This window comes from Onychomys torridus, chromosome 12 (assembly GCF_903995425.1).
Source record: "Onychomys torridus chromosome 12, mOncTor1.1, whole genome shotgun sequence".
Taxonomy (NCBI): Eukaryota; Metazoa; Chordata; class Mammalia; order Rodentia; family Cricetidae; genus Onychomys; species Onychomys torridus.
The window spans coordinates 25,401,086-25,419,028 of NC_050454.1; the positions used below are offsets into that span (position 1 = coordinate 25,401,086).

General features: G+C 45.1%; 1 protein-coding gene across 1 annotated transcript; it reads right to left on the minus strand.

Moving 5' to 3' along the window:
* Positions 1-3,817: 3,817 nt before the first annotated feature.
* On the minus strand, positions 3,818-16,942 carry Tagln3 (transgelin 3). Its single transcript, XM_036203417.1, has 4 exons — positions 16,457-16,942; positions 15,244-15,418; positions 5,632-5,734; positions 3,818-4,292 (listed from the first exon to the last, which is right to left on the minus strand). Exons 1-4 carry the CDS (start codon positions 16,634-16,636, stop codon positions 4,151-4,153), a joined length of 600 nt encoding a protein of 199 aa, XP_036059310.1. The 5' UTR covers positions 16,637-16,942; the 3' UTR covers positions 3,818-4,150.
* Positions 16,943-17,943: the final 1,001 nt, after the last annotated feature.

Consider the following 17,943-nt stretch of genomic DNA (forward strand, 5'->3'; position numbering starts at 1 on the left):
TACCAACCACACTGCATCTCCAGCCCAGTTGCTTTTTCTGAAAGTCCAAATTCTACCAGCATTTGTACCAGAAGCTTGGTTAGAGCGCAGCATGATGTATAAGGTGAGGACACTTCATCTCCATTCTTGTAGGTCTACCATTAGAACCATGCCATGACTATCAGCTTTGAACACATCTTAAAAATATATTGTTTGATGCCAGGCAGTGGTGGTGTACACCTTTAATCCCAGTATACAGAAGGCTGATGCAGGCAGATCTCTGAGTTCGAGGCCAGCCTGGTCTCCAGAGTGAGTTCCAGGACAGCCAGGGCTACACAGAGAAACCTTATCTCAAAAAAAAAAAAAAAACAAAAAAACAACAATATGAATATATATATAGTTGGGATCTGTTAGCTACTATGTAATTTCATCTTTGTCTCTTTTCCATATATCACTCATTTGCTGATACTAATACAGATTAGTGTATTTACTTCATAGTTTAACTTCTAATCTAATATGGTTATTTATTTTGTGGCCCAAATAGTATCAGTTTTGGGGAATGGATCCTTTTTCTCTTTCTCTTTTCTTCCAAACAAGATGATTCTCTTAGAACATGTACCTTTCTCTGTATTTCTCCTTCTAGGCCATATATGCCACATTAGTATTTCTAGAATCTTAAGAGTTTGTCACCTTTCTCTGCTTATTTGTTAGAACTTTTATATTTAAACAAGAACGGATTTTTCAAATTTATGCATTTACCCACACTCCCCACATCAAAAGGCATATTCCTGGTAATGTATTTTTCTTAATGAAATAATTAATTATGTTCTTAAAGTGGGTCTTTATTAACATATGCTTCATTCTTGAGCTTACAAATTAGTGAGCAGGCCAGGGATTGCTCTGTGGGTAAAAGTGTTTGCCACCAAAGCCCGACAGCTTGAGTGCCACCCTCAAAACCCATGGTGGAAGGAGAGAACCCATTTCTGAAAGTTGTTCTCTGAACTCCACACAAACGCCTTGGCGTACACATAGTTCTTTATCTCATAATACTAAACAATATAATTTTTTAAGTGGTATTCTAAATTTAACATATCCAGATCAGTGGTTCTCATCCTCTAGGTTGGAACACTTCTGGGGGTCAGACAACCCTTTCACAGGGGTCATATACCAGATATCCTGCATATCAGATATTTACATTAGCAAATACCAGTTATTTACATAGCAAAACTACAGTTATGAAGTAGCAATGAAAATAATTTTATGGTGGGAGTCACCACAACATGAGTTATTGTATTAAAGGGTTGTAGTATTAGGAAGGTTGAGAACCACTGGTCTAGATAGAATTTCTTTGTTGAAACTATTACATTATGTATGCAAGGTTATGTTGAGAACTCTAAAGATGAACATGAGTCTCTTTTCTTACATGTGATGGCTTTTACTCTTTAAAAGCTTTAGGCTAGAGAGATAGTTCAGTTGGCCAAACATTTCTATGCAAGCATGAGGACTCTAGTTTGATTTCCAGGGGCTGGATTTAAAAAGGTGGATGTGGTGGTGCGCATATAATCCCCATCCTGGGGAGGCCGAGGCATGCAGATCCATGATGCTTGCTGGCCAAGCAGCCTAGCCTACTTGGTGAGTTCAAGGCTGGTATGAAATCCTCTGCCAATCCTTCTTGCTCTGCACTCTTGTACGTGTGTGTACCCATAACATACACACACATATAGACACAGACACAAAGACAAATAGACACAGACACAGATACACATACAAACACATAGACACATACATACACACATACAAACACACATATACATCTACACACAGGCACACAGACACACTCACAAGTTTCAAGAGTTTTCTACTTACTTTCAATGGTAAGATATTTTATTACAATGCTACCCATTAAGGGTTCTTAATCATGTTTTTCCCCAGCATTTACAAGTTTTTAAAAAACTTGTCTTGTAAAAAAGCACTCTGGTAAAGCCATAATATTATTTATTCAAAAATTTCCCTGTAGCATGCCCGTGGTATGCAGAGACATTCATGTAGGGAAAACACCTGTACATGAAATAAATGAATTAATTACATTTCCTTCCTTAATTGACTTTTCTCTTTTCTGAGATTCTAAATCCATGACTATTGTCTGCTATTTTTAATATTTATTTTATATTTACCATCTATCTGTAAATTTTCATGAGGTGTATTTGCTTGGTATTCTAATTTACTAATATGTTCTTGGCTTTCAACCTCACAAGCCTCATTTTATTCATTTTATTTTTATTATTGTTCTATATGGAGAATGGAGGGTTTTTTTTTCCATAATTGATTACCATTTTGTGTTATCATGGTTTCCCCTTGTCACTGTTGGTGCATTTATTTAGCTTACTCTAAACTATTCTCTCTCTGCACGAAGTAATGCATGTGTTCCTTGGGGGTCTCTACTTGCTTCAGGGAGTTGTTCCCTGAGGTCATATATTACCTTGACTGTGAGTGCAAATTAGGAAGAGCAGAAAATTGTCTCTCCACAGGTACCAGGCTTGCTTCCAACTGCTCCTCCCTGATAGAGGGTGTTTCCCAGGCCTCCTATACCCATACCCACACTGGGACCTAACTAACTTTCTCTCAGGAATTTCCCAGGTTTATATCACTTTGGGAGAGCCTTCAATTCCCCTCCTTTCTCATCTGACAACTCCAAGGCAGAGTTTGAGGAAGGGTTTGCCACATTCAGATGACACCATGGACAATTCAACAGTAGCTATGAAAGGATCACAGGGGCTCCCTGGGTAGTTGAGAATGATCTCATAGAAACCTCTGGGAGAGCCTAGAACTGCAAAGGTCTCAGTCTGAAGACCTTTCGCCTGAATATTTAGCGTGGTATAGATAGTCTCATTTCTTTCTTTCCTTTTCTTATTAGTTAGTAGTTCATTATATCAATAAAGATGCCTCATTTCTCTTACCAACTACATTTCTTTCTTTTTGAGACAGGCTTTTTTTTTGTAGCTATGACTGCCCACTCTGTAGACCAGGCTAGCCTCAAACTCACAGAGATCCACCTGCCTCTGCCTCCCAAATACTAGGATTAAAGGCATGTGCCACCACTGCCTGGCTACTAACTGCATTTCAAAAAATAGGATGAATTGATAGTCTCCAGACTTATTTTCCCTGTTAATTTTTTCTTCCATGAAAAAAAAAAAAAACACTGAAAATTCATTCATGTTAGGCAGATCTCAATCTTGAGGAATCTTCAAGAATTTTAGGGATTTGGGTCCTATAAATGATGTGTAGAGAGCAATACTACATATTGTATCATTCCTGGCCACTGTGTGGGAGGAAACTGTATAAATGTCAGCTTAGATCTGAGATCCATCCTGTATGAAGAAAATTCATGCAATAGAAGAGAAAAAAACCTCTCACTTTAAAATTAAAATAAAACCGTTGTTTGAGAAAACCATCCATCCATCCATCCATCCATCCATCCATCCATCCATCAATCCATCAATCCATCTATCATATCCTGGGTACTCATACAAGAACTCCTGATGCTTTGTCTTATTTACAAAGTCTAAGATTATAAGCACAAAGTAGGCACTTAAAGAAACATGGGTAGGTCAAAGACAGTGCTTGCGAACTCTTTAAGATCTCTAGCGGGAACAGCTATTTCTAATTTTTCTATTGAAATTACCTAGATAAACACGACGATCTTGCAAAAGCTTCCTCATAGTTAATCCATGTTCTGTAGTCTATGCTAATTTCGTCCTGTCAACTCCCTCTTGAGTGAAACAGGAAGGAACCATGCCAGTCGGCAAAGTCCCAGACCGAGAACAAAGTGACACTCTGGAACCCAGACTAAGTTGTTTATTAGGTACGTTCTGTGAATCGAGGAGAGAAATTTTTGGCAAATAAATAAATAAATACTCAAACAACCAGAGGTCTCGGGGCGCAGGAGGTCAGAAAGAGGGAGCGGAGTCTTTGCATAGTTCTAAATGAACAAGAGGTGGCAGCAATAGGCAGTGTGGATTCTCAGCGGAAAGGCAGTCAGCACTTGCAAAAACAGGGGACAGAAGGCTTTGAGGAAGAGGAGAAGGTGAGAAGGTGACTACCTATTTCTTTGTCACAGGCTGTGGTGTGGAACATTTGTCCTCTCTACCGGGGGCGGGCAAGATGTGGCCTCTTACATGATCTGTCTGGGCATCCCGTACCCCGTCATGCCTGCCTGGGAGGCACCCTTGTTGCTGCCCATCTGTAGGCCTATGACGTTCTGTCCCTGGCGAAGCTGCTCCTCTGAAAATCCTCTCCGGTTCTGCTGGGCTTTCCTGGATGGAAAGAGTGAGATAGACTTGTGTCATGTGTTAGCTCCAAATCCTTCTCAAGATATGGTTACACAGCTTCCGGGTGAGGCAATCAAACACACCAGCACACTCTTCCCGGGTCTACAGCTCTACCATGAGCTATGACCCACCATGACCTATGGCCTACCCCGATCTTTGATCTACTGAGCTGTGGCCCACTATGAGTTGTGATTACCCTGAACTGTGGTCTACTGAGTTGTGGCTCACCATGAGCTATGGCTTATCCTGACCTGTGGCTGACAAGTACATACAAGTTTCCTCTCTGTTAGGAACCAAGATGATTCTTAGAATTTCTAACCAAAAAAAAAAAAAAAAAAAAAGAAAAAGAAAAAGAAGAAAGGAGAACCCATAGCTGCCCTTCTGGAAAACGTAGTCTCAGCTTCTCTTTCCCTTCATCCCCCTTTAGGCCACCCTGTCTTTACCTTCTCACTCTCTCAGGTACCTCCACCTACAAAACTAACTTCTTTTACAAAACACATCATGAGTCCCAGTCCACCCTTCCCACACAGGACCAAAGATTGATCTCTGTTTTGCTGCCCAATCAATCTAGGAGTTTTCAAGGAACAATTCATATTTCCTGACCAGAGGCTGCCATATTTTGGTAAAGAGATGGATTGCAAATAAATTTAGGTTTGTAGCCATACAGGCCGTGGTGGATCATCAATAATTCTGAGACTAAGACCAGGATTTCAATATGTTTCTAGGAGGAATTTAGGTCAAGGTCATCTAAAGGACATAGGCTAGTTCCTTTTATATTTCTCCAGGATGAGAAAAAAGGATTAGGAAAATGAATAAAATGAATTACCGGGTAGCAGTTACAAGCAACCCTTTCATCTGCCAGCAAACTCCTCAGTTTGGACAACTCTGTCTCTACTCTCACTGCCAAAAAGATCACTTAAGGAAAAGGTCCTGAAAGGCCTTCTCAGGAGACTGAAATAATCATATAATGTATCACCCAGATCAGGACACTTGCGAGAGTGGAGCTATTAGTCAACCTGCTGGGTAAAGTTACAAACTGCGATGGTACTTGGCCAAGGGCCATATTTAATCTTTAGTAGGTGCATCAAAGAAAATTAAAAAGATGAAAGGTGAAAGAAGGAAAGGAACCAGGGAGGGGGCACATGCTATGAGCTAACAAGCACACCCAAGCACCTCGGCCCTGGTCGGATGTTGGCTAGCATGGCAGCATTGGTCTTCCTTGCCCAGTGGGCTCTGCTGTGGGGCCAGAAGTGTTTGCTTCTTGTAGACAAACAGCGTCTGGTCGCTCCAGGTGTCTTTCTGCGGGAGGCAGGGCAGGCCTTACCTGTGGAACCAGGAGGGCTCTCCCCGGTAACAGCCATCATCCTTGGTAACTGCTACGCTGCCTAGAGCCATCAGAGTCCTCTGCACAGCTGCCATGTCCTTCCCTGGAGTCCGACGAAGAGATGAAAGCCAAGTGTGTCAGCGCCAGGAATGGTGGGAGGAGATGTTTCTACACCCGGGAAGAGCTCTAGAGGAGGCCATGGATGACTACAATCTAGGGAGTATTAAATAACACTTCCCAGAGTGGCTCTGACATAAAACCCACCCCAACCCTGTCAACTGTTGTATTTACACAAGAAGGCTCTTTCTAATTCATTCAAGTGCATGTATAACAAACACTCCATCACTTGCAAACAGATCCACCTTGGGCCTGGCCACCTTGGCTTCGGCAAGCTATGTGATCTGATCAGGAGGTCCTGGGTGATGGCCTACAGAAGAGCGCTTCATCATGAGTGGACAGAGAAGGGAAAACTGCGGATGAATCGGATGCTTACAGTAATTCTGCTCCAGACCCCAGGGGGCTCCTCTCTTTTACTTTATCTGGGTTAGCAGAGTCTAAAATCATCCACGTTCATCAAATTGAGTAGTCAGTCACTCGGTGCTCTGGTCCACAGGCAAATGGAGAAAGAGATCAACACAAAGAGCATTCAAGACACAAGTGACAGCCCTCTATTATGTGATGCATGAAAGGAACGGATGGAGACAATAAATCGCTGGCCCATGTGTGAGAGAGAATGGGGCGGGGGGAGATGGACCAAGGGGTAGTCTCACATAAGGAGTGGGGACATGGTCTCAGGATTGCCCATAGAGAAGCCAGCTGAGGCTTCAAGTCAGCCAGCTCCTTCCATCCTCTCTCCTTCCTCCTTTTCAGATGACTGGCAAGTCTCAAACTAGAAAAAGGTGTTCCCCGTGTAGGTGGGTTGCAAGTGAGAAACAGATCAAAGGGCTGCGCAAAGCAGGAATAAGGGCTGCAGAAGCGAAAAGGCACGGAGTTAAAAGAGAGAGAGAGAGAGGCTGGTGGGGGCCTGAGGAAGGGAAGAGCAAATATTCAAAGGCTCTTATCCGACCCAGCGAGCCATCTGTGATCTCCTTGGTCTGCTTCCTGACACTCAGCCACTGGGGAATACAGAGTTACAGGGGAAAGGCAGACGGAGAGAATGGAGCAGGAACCGTAATGAAGTCAACAATTATGGCCTTTAGCAAGTCCTGCTCAGGATGTGTGTGCATTCCAAGAAGAGAGGCAAGAATCTCCTTCCCTTGCCAGGTTTCCTCCGTCCATACCTCCGACACTCACTACAGGGTAATTGCCTGGAGCCTGAGGCCTGTGAGGATGGCTGATAGATATAGGAGGAAATTCTGTCAGTGGAGACTCTTAGACACAACTACTGGGGTGGGGGGGGGGGGGGGGTGGTGAATGGAGTAATAGTTGGAAGGGGAACGCTACAAAAAATACTAAGAATTTGGAGAGAAGAAACGCTGAGATGGCTCTTAGGAAAACTTTTCTCTCCCATAGACGAAATGCCTTTCTGTAATTGTCACTGTATAATAGGCTGCTTTAAAAGATACGCCTGTAGTCATAACGTTCTGGAAAGAGTTGTGGCTAGGTGTGCTCGTACACAGCAAAGCTATTAAGGAGAGCCTAGAACAAAATGAGTAAGTACAGGACGTGTTAGCTGGACTCGGCCAACCAGCTCAGCTCTTACATGGAGCGGCAGGGATAGAGTTCTGAGAGTTGGAAGGACTAGGTCTGACCTGCACAGGATCTGGGACAGTGTGGAAGGGCATCAGCAAGTCAGCCATCGACATTAGACAAGCAATAGGTGGAACACAAACTTTGTTCCGGCACGGTGTGGGCTTCCTTTCCACGTAGCTGGCTAATGTGCACATATACAAACTCAGAAAGGACTGAGCCGCAGGCACGTTAATAACTAACACCACCCCACCCTCTTCTCAGTTCAGGACACAAGGACGTGAGCGTGTGCCTGAACTAGACACATCTAAGGGAAGGAGGCATTATTTCACAAGAACAAACCAGAGAGGTTTTTTTTGTTGTTGTTGTTTTTTAAAGAAAAGCATGCAAAGCAAGAGATTTAATGTAAATTATGGGCTAGCTGTTTTATCATGTGAGATCTTAACATTATAAAGTGGAGATTACTCCTCCCCATCTGTAGAGAGCAAAACTAATTCTAGGGGATTTGCTAACACCCTCAGAGTTACCCAGCAAGTAAACCCGAGTCCAGCTCTAGCTCCTGTTGGACTGAATTCAAACTCCACAGTAGATACACTCCACTTCACTGCTATCCCACATGCTCCTCCCCTTTGTGAAATGGGTGGGGAAACCATGTTCCTGGGCTGGAACCAGTGGTCAGAGATAACCAAAGGGATCAGGCCATCGGTAACAAAGGGAATCCAAATCTGGGCTTTGATCCTGGGTACCATTGGGTTAAAGACACCAACCCCCAAATGGTCATAAGCTACTGGATATTTTTGTCTGGAATAATTTTGCTATGAAAAAAAAAATTTGGAGTCTATATGCTGACTTGTTAGTTACCAAGATTCTGAATATTCAGTGACTAGAATCTTCTGTCTTAGCCAGTGCACAGCTAGTCCATTTTATTGTGTTATGTTTTCTAGCAGAGACTTCTGTGACAAATGCCAAAATTCTTTGACTGATGACAAGGGCAAGAGAGTTTTTGTTTTGTTTTGTTTTGTTTTTCGAGACAGGGTTTCTCTGTGTAGCTTTGCGCCTTTCCTGGAACTCACTCTGTAGCCCAGGCTGGCCTGGAACTCACAGAGATCCACCTGGCTCTGCCTCCTGAGTGCTGGGATTAAAGGCGTGCACCACCACCGCCACCACCACCTGGTGAGAGTTCTTGTCTAAACTGGTCTCTTTCCAGATTAGAAACTGAGATCTAGTAAGTAGTGTTAGATGGAAGAGGCAGGTGGCATAAACTGGGGCCCCTCATAGAACCTGATTTCTGTCAACAGGAGGTCAAATATGTAAATGTGTCAAGAAACAGCAAGGTCAAGGGAAATCTGTACAGAGTGCTGGGTATAAAACAACAAAAGCTAAACTGCTATGCCAAAGTCAAGTGTAATATCTGCCTTCTTAGGAAGCTTTCAAAGTGATGCAAGTGCAAAAAAAAATTGCCATGTCCAGCTTGCTTCAGAATGATTCCCATGCTTTGTTATTTATTTAAATAAGTGGGCACAGGGAGATGTCTCTCCAAATGTAGTGTATGAATTTTAAATACTAAAGTTTCCTCCCCCACCATGAGACGGTGACTTGGAAAGTCCCAAGAATTTACATTACAATAAGCTCAGTAAATAATACACAGGTGACTCAAACCATCAGTCCCAGAAACACAGGCTTTATCTGGAGACTGCAACACTAGCCTGACCATCAGAATAGCCTAAGCACTTTAAATATTCAGATTCTGGGGAAATCTCCCAAGACAATCCTTACGTGGTCAGATGCACGTGTAAGCCTCACTCTAAATTTTTGGTTTCATTTTTTTAACATCATAGTGTCTGACAAGTACTAAGAATTACATAAGATTTGTTGAGCAATCATTCAGAGACATCTTCCACAAACTCAAAGGAGTGAAACTGATCATTATAAGTACTTTGATCCAAGCTGGAAGTTTGCCTGCTGAGAATCACTTTGATTCCTGAAAGCCATCCTGGACACCTTGGCAAATGCTCACTACTCTTCAAGTCAACTTGATTACTTCTGCTCAATACCATTTTCCCAAGGAAATAAAGAAATACAATCCTAAAAGACAGACTATCTAGATGTTGGTCATTTTCCACATGCAAGCATAGCATGAAGAAGACAGTCCCAGTAATGACATAAGAATCTGCCACTGGCCATGAGAAGCAAAGTGACCCAGGAAGACAGCAAGCTTGCACCAATAGGCTTTTGTGTTCTTCTATTTCTTTATCATGAGAAGTTAATATCAGACTTGAGGTGTTAAAGCCTCCTAAATGCCGCCATTCCCACTGTTTTCTGTATTATCACAAAATAATAGTACCTCAAAATAGCCATAAACCCCAAACTACTAGTCTGTAAGCCCTGGGGAATAAAGCCTGGAGTTCTGCCTTGTAATGGCCCAACTCAGTGCTTATGAAATTTGAGTTTTACATAAAGATACTCAAATGAGGAATTTATTCTCTTAAATTTATATTCAAAGTATCATATGCATGTTTTACATGGGTCTGTATCAGGTCCTATGTGTATATAGAGATACTAGCTTAGTATTTTTATGGGACTCCTGAGTGTGAGAGCAAGTGGGTCTCTGACTCTTATGCCTGCTCTCGGGACTCTTTTCCTCCTGTTGGGTTGCCATGTCCAACTAAGATATGAACGTTTTTGCTTCATCTTACTATGCTTAGTTACCTCTTAGATGCCTGTTCCTCTCTAATGAGAGAAAGAAAGGGAGTGGATCCAGAGAGGAGGGAAAGTGAGGAAAACTGGGAAGAGCGGAGGGAGGGGAAACTATAATCAGGATATATTGTTCGAGAAAAGAATCTATTTTCAATAAAAAGAAGAAGACAACAAATGAGAAGAAAAAGGGGGAGTAAAGGCAATGTGGAAGTCACTTGGGTTGGAAAAGTGAGGGTTGGCACTATTTTCTATTTCTGTTTTTAACACTAAATGTCAGTCGTAAATTATTTGTTTCAGAACTGCTATTTATTAGTCTCTACCCGTCTATCCATCTGGTAACTCTTAGGAACTGATTTTTAATATGTACATCACAGCGAAAACAAGCTGTGAATGAAAAGTCATTCCTCATCTCCCCGAGAAATACTGCTACAGTCCAGGGAGAAATGTCAGAAGGTAGGCTGGGTTTCCTCCCTGGAGTTTATGGATTTGTTTTGTTTCCATTCTGGCCAGAGGGAAGAGAAACTGTAAGGTAGTAGCTCTCAAAGTGTGGCTCCCCGGCGAGCAGAGGCAGTGTTACCTACAAATTGGTAAGAAATGCAAATTCTTGGGCCTTGTTGCAGACTTAACATGTCAGAAATGCATCTGTCGGTCATCTACATGCCCGTGATGCATGCCGGGGGTTTGAAGCACTGCTAACAGAAGAGCTCACAATAGACAATTGCCAGGAGCCATTTCAAGTCAGTGCAGCTAAGGATGCTGTACTGGAAAAGGAAGGCGGAGGAGTGGGCGTTTATGGTATCTCAGGTCACTGTGGGGACTTTGCAATATCCCCCAAAACCATCTCAGGCTAGGTGAAAAGTGTCTTCAGCTTCTGCTGTTCAGGAAAAGCCACGTAGTGACACCTCCTGAGACAGAACATGTGAACCTTCCAGGCTCTACACTTCTGTATAAACAACACCTCCCCGACTCCCATCATCAGGAGAAGAAAACAGCCAACGCAAAACCATGCATCCATTATCCTCCATCAGTGCAATTGTTGAGAAGAATGATCAGGTTGATTGCTCTTTGGGTATTGTCTGCTCTGACATTTTAGAATTCTTAACGTTCGACACTAAGTGGTTATACAAATAGGCCCCAAAGGTCACTGCTGATGAGCTTACAGTAGCAGAAGAAATGTCAACGTGTATTAGGCAAATAGGAATCACATAGCATGCTAGAGACTTAACGTATTTGTTCCATACGATACCTCTAGGGGCTGGGGGTGCTAGACCAATACACAGAAGAGAACCAAGACTCTTGGCAGCTGAACACTGTAAACAGAGTCACACAGCTAGGGTGCATTGGAAGAAGGGTTTCAACGTATCTACTCTAAAACCCATGCTATTTTCATCCTACCAAGGTCTCCTGGGTCTGAAATTGGCAATGTGACACATCATAGGGAAAGATGACAGATTCAATGACTACTAAGTGAAAAAGTCAATAAAGTAACCTGCACGAACGGTCATCCAGGCGATCCTATCAGCTTGTAAGAGTGGCTATTAATCATCTTTTATAAATCCATCTTTTAAAGAGCAATCTATGACTCTCCAGTCCCCGCCCTTCCTATGAGTCCCAGAAAGGGCAGGCCAGTGACAATACTTATACTTCAACTTATCAGGCACCCTCTGAGCATTTCTAACACATCACTTCCTTTGTTCTCTAGATCAACCCCCGTGAAATAGGTTTTATTAGCCCCATTTGATGCAGGAGAAATTCAAGGCTTAGCCATTTGAACTGGTAAGCGATAGCACACAGGTGTGGTCCAGGCTGTCTAGCTTCTGAACTCCACCCCACCTCACAGGACAGTTCCATTGCGGTTTTTCTGACCAGACCGCAGAGCAGCACACTCACTTTCTCTTGTGTGTTTTCCTCTCATCCACATAGAGACTCGGTACTGTTGCTCCCTTTCTCCATCTCCCCTTTAGTATTCATAGCAAAGATGCTGCCGACTTGCCTGCACTGTCCTCTCCTCTGAGTCATAGCTGAAACAGCCCCACCCCTGCCCTTCACAGACGTCTGTGCCAAATCTAAGAAGAACCTGCCAGACCATTTACCTTTGCTTCTCATGGAGGAAAGCTTCCCCAGTTCCCTTCTATCCTTTGCCTTTCCCCATCACCATCAACGATGGTCACTCTGGCTCTTCCCCAGGGAAGGCTTTGATAAGTTTGTCTGTAGTATCTCCCTGATCAAGCTGTCACCTGGGTTTCCTTTTGAAGACGCTTATGTCCTTATTGGCCCCAGGTCTCTTCCAAACATTATACCTAAAGGGGGTTCAAGAATGATGGGTGCTTCTGGTGCCCCACCTATATAAGTAACTAATGCTTGAACAAGAAGGCACTTGGCAAACCTGGGCTCCTGCAGCTTTACTGGTCTGCAACATAGAAGCAGCTTGGAAAGGCACTGGACAACTGTGAGCGAGCAGAGCCATACTTAGGGAACAGGTGCCAAGCAAAGGAAATAGGGAACTGAGAGCAGCCAAGCATAAAGCACCTGCAGAGGAGGAAGAGAAGTGTCTAGGAAAGGCGGCAGAGTGGACCCACAGCAGCCACAGCCACCACATCTGTGATGCAGGGAATCACGAATTAGCAGGAGTTACTTGAAATGTGAGGGCAGGGAGTAGAATTGTAAATGTGGTGAGCTTGGCAAATGGCTAGTCTGATGTCTGATATCTATGAGATAGAGTGTATACATCCTCACACAGACATGTCACATAAACACTCGCCAACCCTGCTCTTTGATTACGGTTTAGTCATCACCCCAATCGTGCATTACAAGCAGCTTCTGCAGAAAGGACCAGAGGCTCACATGCTCGGTCCACGGTGTGTGTCACCAATGCTGACCCCCCCCCCCACCCTGTTCAAAGCAACCTGCTTTCTACTCCTACGCTCCTCAGTATGGGAACAGTCCTGGCCTGAGCTTCAGACAGGAATCCTGGGAAATATCAAGTCTCTTGTCCATGACATCATCTTCAATCTCAGCCTTCCTTGGGGCTTCCAGCAAGTCATTTGGAAACTCCTAAGTATCTGTTTGCCTGCTGTCCGCTCTCTTGCATATCCCTGCCTTTTGTGAAGTTCAGCTAGCCTTTCTGTGAGCTGTCAATCACAGTACCTTTAGAAAGATTCTCCTGTCCTTCTGCATGGGGACAGGAATGGGTCGGGGTATGGAGAATGATAACTTTCATCTTCTGTCTTGCTCTATCATGTTCTAGAGCTACATCTCGGGTTACCCCAGTCATACTTACGCCTCTTAGCTCTCTTCTTTCTCCAAGAGTGCCTAACACACAGGCCATGGCAGGTGCATAGAGCACTATATATTCTGCTTACCCAGAATTACTGCTTTTGTTTTGAGTACCCCCCCCCCAAGTATAAAGCTCTTCTCCATGGTGTTTGGACAAAGGAAGAAAGGAAGTAAAGCTAGCTCTTGAATAACATAGATGGAAAGGCTCCCTTTAGAACCTACGCCCCACCTCCACCCCCGCCCCAAGTACCTCCAGTGCCCTTCCTCTTACATACTTCCTGAACTTGGGTGCTCACTAGGGTTTCTCTCATTTGCTCTAACCCTCTATCTTTTGGTTTCACACAGCTTTGATCCATCCTCCTCCATGCTTCTCTGCCTCCCTGGTATCCACAGCTAGTCACTGTAGTGAGTCAGCAGCACATCTCTACCACCAGGTAGAAATGAAGGAAGCTAAGCCTCATGGCTAAAGAGAGGTGTGGGCTGTTGAGTAAGGTCTTCTGTTTTGGCATCAGAGCCTCGAGTGGAATCTCAGGTCTGTGAACTATGAACTCTCTGATGGACACACATGACCAGGGGTAGGCAGGTGTCAGTGTCTCTGCAGTGGGGAGGTTGAAAACATTTCCTTCATAGTTCAGTGAGAAGAATTCTGAGTCCTTGTCCAGAAAAGCTCTTACCTGTGTGCTTCTAGTGAGGAAGAATATCAGTGAGGAGAAATTGTATGAATGGGTGGAGAACCACCGTAATTTTGACCTGGGAGTCAGGCCAGTGTCCTCAGTGAGGACAGCCATGGAGAACAGGAGGCAGATGTCCATGAGGTCTGGTGGCCTAGCCAGCACTTCAGATATCTGAAGTGATAGAAAATCTAAGTTCACTCCCCTGGCCTCTTCAGGGTTGAACTACTCACCCATGGAAGAAGCATGAAATGGGAGCTCTGTGTGAGTGGAGGCTTGAGGTCATTGTGAGGATGAAGGAGGTGATTGTTTTTCTTTATCATTTTCTGGGTGGAGTGTCCTCTGCTGGGAGCTGATTTTAACCTTTAGAATACCCATGACTCTGGATCAAAGTACCACTGCTCTAGTCTCACTGTCAGCAGGCCGTTTGGGTCACCACCCAGGAGTCCTGTTGGTTGCACTATAATGACAGCCAGTGACAATGAGTGTGTCAATCAACTGGCAGTTAGGCAGTCTCTCTGTGCCACAGGCAGGCCTAGCTGTGGCTGTGTGGACTAACACGCACATTTTTCACTAAAAGGGACAGGAAGCCATATGGCTATTTGTCCCTCAAATTCTCTGGTCACATCGTCATGCCACGTCATTTTCTCCAATAGTGGCAGACTGCTAAAGATGTCCATAGCTACAATTTGATCTAGATAGCTTTGTGAGATTTTTTTTTCTCACCAAGTCAATTCACAAATGTGAATGAAAAAAAAAAAATCATCTGGTCATCTCCCTGAGCAGAATACCCACCTAGAAGACGCAGTCACTCTTCTCTGGGTAATTGTTTAACAGAAAGCTGGAGCACTAGTTCTTGCTCAGATTCGATGACAGAGGTGCACAGATGGCTTTGTCTGTAAGCCCCACTGCTGGTGAGTCAGAAGAGTGCTCACTCCTGCCTCCCTTCTTTCCCACTAAATGTGATTGTTACGAAAGGCTAACAAGAGGAAAAGACATCCTTGCAAGCAGCCCACCTCTTCTCTGTGGACACTCCTAGTTTGCTGAGGTCCTTGCCATGTCCTCAGCACGTGTAGGACGGGACCCCTACCCATAAAGCGTCACAAACAGGAAGGACAACGCTGCCCATGGGGTGACAGCTGAGAATGCACTTCACCTCCCCCAAGCAGCACAGGGAAGCCCTATGTAAGAGGCTTTTAGAAACAGATGGTAGAGAAAAGAGGAGGTATGGGACCGGGAGTCCAGGGGAAACAGACCCAAAGACAGAAGGGCTGTTTACCTTCCCATAGATCCACTGTCTGAAAAATGTCAGTGGTCCTGACACCATAGACCTCGGCCGCTTTCAGGAACTGGGAGATTTGCTCCATCTGCTTAAAAGCCATCTTTGACTCTGAGATCTTGGGGATAGGTTCTTGTCCTGGTGGATATAAACTGTTTATCAGCTTGCACAGGACCTGAAGGGAGCGTGGGGACAGAGAATCAGTGTTTCCCTTTGCAGTAAATGTCACAAGTCAGAAGTGAATGGTGCATCTACACACACACACACACACACACACACACACACACACACACGCTCCCACATTAAACACAGAAGACGACCCCAGGGAACCCATTCGCAGGCTGCAGCTGACCACAATCCTGCAGCTGCCGGAACTCAATTCCCTCCTTGGGAATGATGCTGGGTGATGAGGACATGATCTCAGATTCTTAATGGAGGATACGTTGGAGGCTCCTGGGGAAATGGGAGGATTCTGACCTGCTCTCTGGGATCTGCTGTCTTCACTAACTCATCCTATTTGAGTTTATGATGTGTAAAAGAACTGAGTTGGGTCTTCTCACAGACTCTGAGAAGCCAAGCCTTGGTCTACCCAACACATGGGTGGGATAGCAGTTATGTAACAGTAAATCACAACATGCCAGAAAAGATGGGCTTGCTGGACTCTGCTGAGCTGTCCTCCTGGAACCCAAAAACACAGCATCTGGGCAGAACCGCACTTATCAAATAAGGATTCCCTTTCCAATCACAGGAACTTATCCGCTTTAGAGACGTGAGCATCTCCAAGGGGCTCAGCATCCCTGGAGGATGGCAAGTTGGCTATCCTGACTCCTTTCCTTTGTTCCACCGTGGAACCAGCTGGTTCCCCTGGGGGTAAGAAAAGCACCAGAAAGGCTGATGCACCAAGAAGGCAGAAGAGATCACACGGCAGCACTTAGCTCTATTCTCTATGGAAATATCAGAAGGGCTTCAGTGTTGCTTACAGCTCAGCAGGAAGCTTGATGCTCAGATGGGTGGAGAATCCTTTAAACTAGCTAGGGAATTGTGCAGGAACCCTCATCTTACAACCCTAGAGAAATAAAGACATTCCCATTCCTCCTGGTGAGATACAGACCTTGGCAACAGAAGATCTCCCGAGGCCTCCCAGAGAAAGAAAGGGCCCCAGGAGGGCTTCCCTGCCCACCACCCCAGCAACCAATATCCCTGCCCAGCTTACCGTCCCGTCCATCAACCATTTCTGAAAATGGGCCCTGCCCGGGGGCGGGTGCTCTATATCTTCAGCACACTGCAGGATGATCCAGTCCACCAGCTTGTTCTCCAGGTCCGCGTCATACTTCTGCTCGATCTTCTCCTGCACCTCTCGGCTTAAGCCATAGCTCGGGCCCCTGTTAGCCATCTCTGGAAGAGAAGAGAGGACACGCGCGGCATCCACACAATAGCAGTGACAGCAGCCCCCGGGCTTCCCGAGAACCCGGCTGGGATGTGGCAGGGAGGCCGAGCCCAGCAGCAGGAAAGCCGGCAGAAAGCCGGGCGTGGTTTAAATCAAGGAGCCAATGAAGCCAATGGGGTTTCACCTACAAATGGGAAAGAAAAGCGCAGACACGCGCCATGGACTCTAGAATAAAGCCCCAGCCGGCCCAGGGGGGCGGGAGCCCCCCCCCCCCCAGTCCTGCCTGTCAAGCAGACGGGATGATGTACACCGACTCACTCGCGAGCCTGAACCCCCAGGCAGTCGGCGTGGGGGTGGGGGTGGGGGTGGGCGATGGTTGCTTGCTCCCGGTCTCAGCAGCACTTTGCGCGAAGAGTCCCAGAGCAGGTAATTAACAGGCGGGAGAAAGGATGTCTGGACGATCGGCTGTTGATGGTGCGTGGAGCCCGGAAGCAAGGCGCTCTGATTTGATTTTCTCACGGCTGAGGCGGGTCAAACCAGGGCTGTTGCTAAGAGCCCTCCAAAGCCAACCCTGTCCTTGTGAGGCAAGCCCGCATGCCTCCCGCTGGGAGCCTCTTTCTTCTGCAGCATAATCCTTTCTCCTCCTCTGGGGAACGCAGCATTGTATCCAAGGCCCCACACAGCTGCCCGAGGGACCTGGGTCTCAGGGAGGGTCCATTCGGTTAAGTGCCCATCTGCCAGGAATAGCCACTTTAACCTTGCACTGAAGTGACAGTTGTTACCGGACAGGATGGGGTGGGGGCGGGGGACACTGGAGGCTTGCAACCTTTTACTTCTTAAGCTGTCAACCCAGTTTCATCCAGAAACTTCCAACCCGTGGAAAACCTCCGTGGCTTGGTTTGGCTTTATTCAAGGAATAAACCTTTGAAGCGTTACTTTAAACTGAAAAATATAGGACAGATTTTGTAATTAAATACAGGTCAGTCGGTGTTCTAAAAGTTTTGGTAAATTGAAAAGTCTTCATCTATCTTCGTTAAGAACTTCGGAGGTGCCGTGCCGGGGACATGCATCTAAGAGTCACTTAGCATTGAGGGAGGCAGACAAAACACAAGGAAGAATCATTTGGTTGAAGGTAGCCTGAAAATGTCTCAGGAGCTAAAGAGATTGGCATTTTATTCCCGTACAGTACAAGCTGTTTGAAGGTAAAGATGACTTCTCACTTTAGCTGTTTAATCTGGGGTACTTCCATTCCAAACGTTTGTTCTTTGATTTATACCTTCATTCAACAAATATTTATAAAGTGTTTAAATTGC

What these genes read in the sequence shown, in the direction of transcription:
- Tagln3 (XM_036203417.1), bottom strand. Translation starts at nt 16,636, where the DNA reads ATGGCTAACAGGGGCCCGAGCTATGGCTTAAGCCGAGAGGTGCAGGAG. An exon ending in AATGGTTGATGGACGGGACG is followed by an intron (nt 15,419 to 16,456) that starts GTAAGCTGGGCA and finishes CGCTCCCTTCAG; the next exon opens with GTCCTGTGCAAGCTGATAAA. An exon ending in GAGCCCTCCTGGTTCCACAG is followed by an intron (nt 4,293 to 5,631) that starts GTAAGGCCTGCC and finishes CTTTCCATCCAG; the next exon opens with GAAAGCCCAGCAGAACCGGA.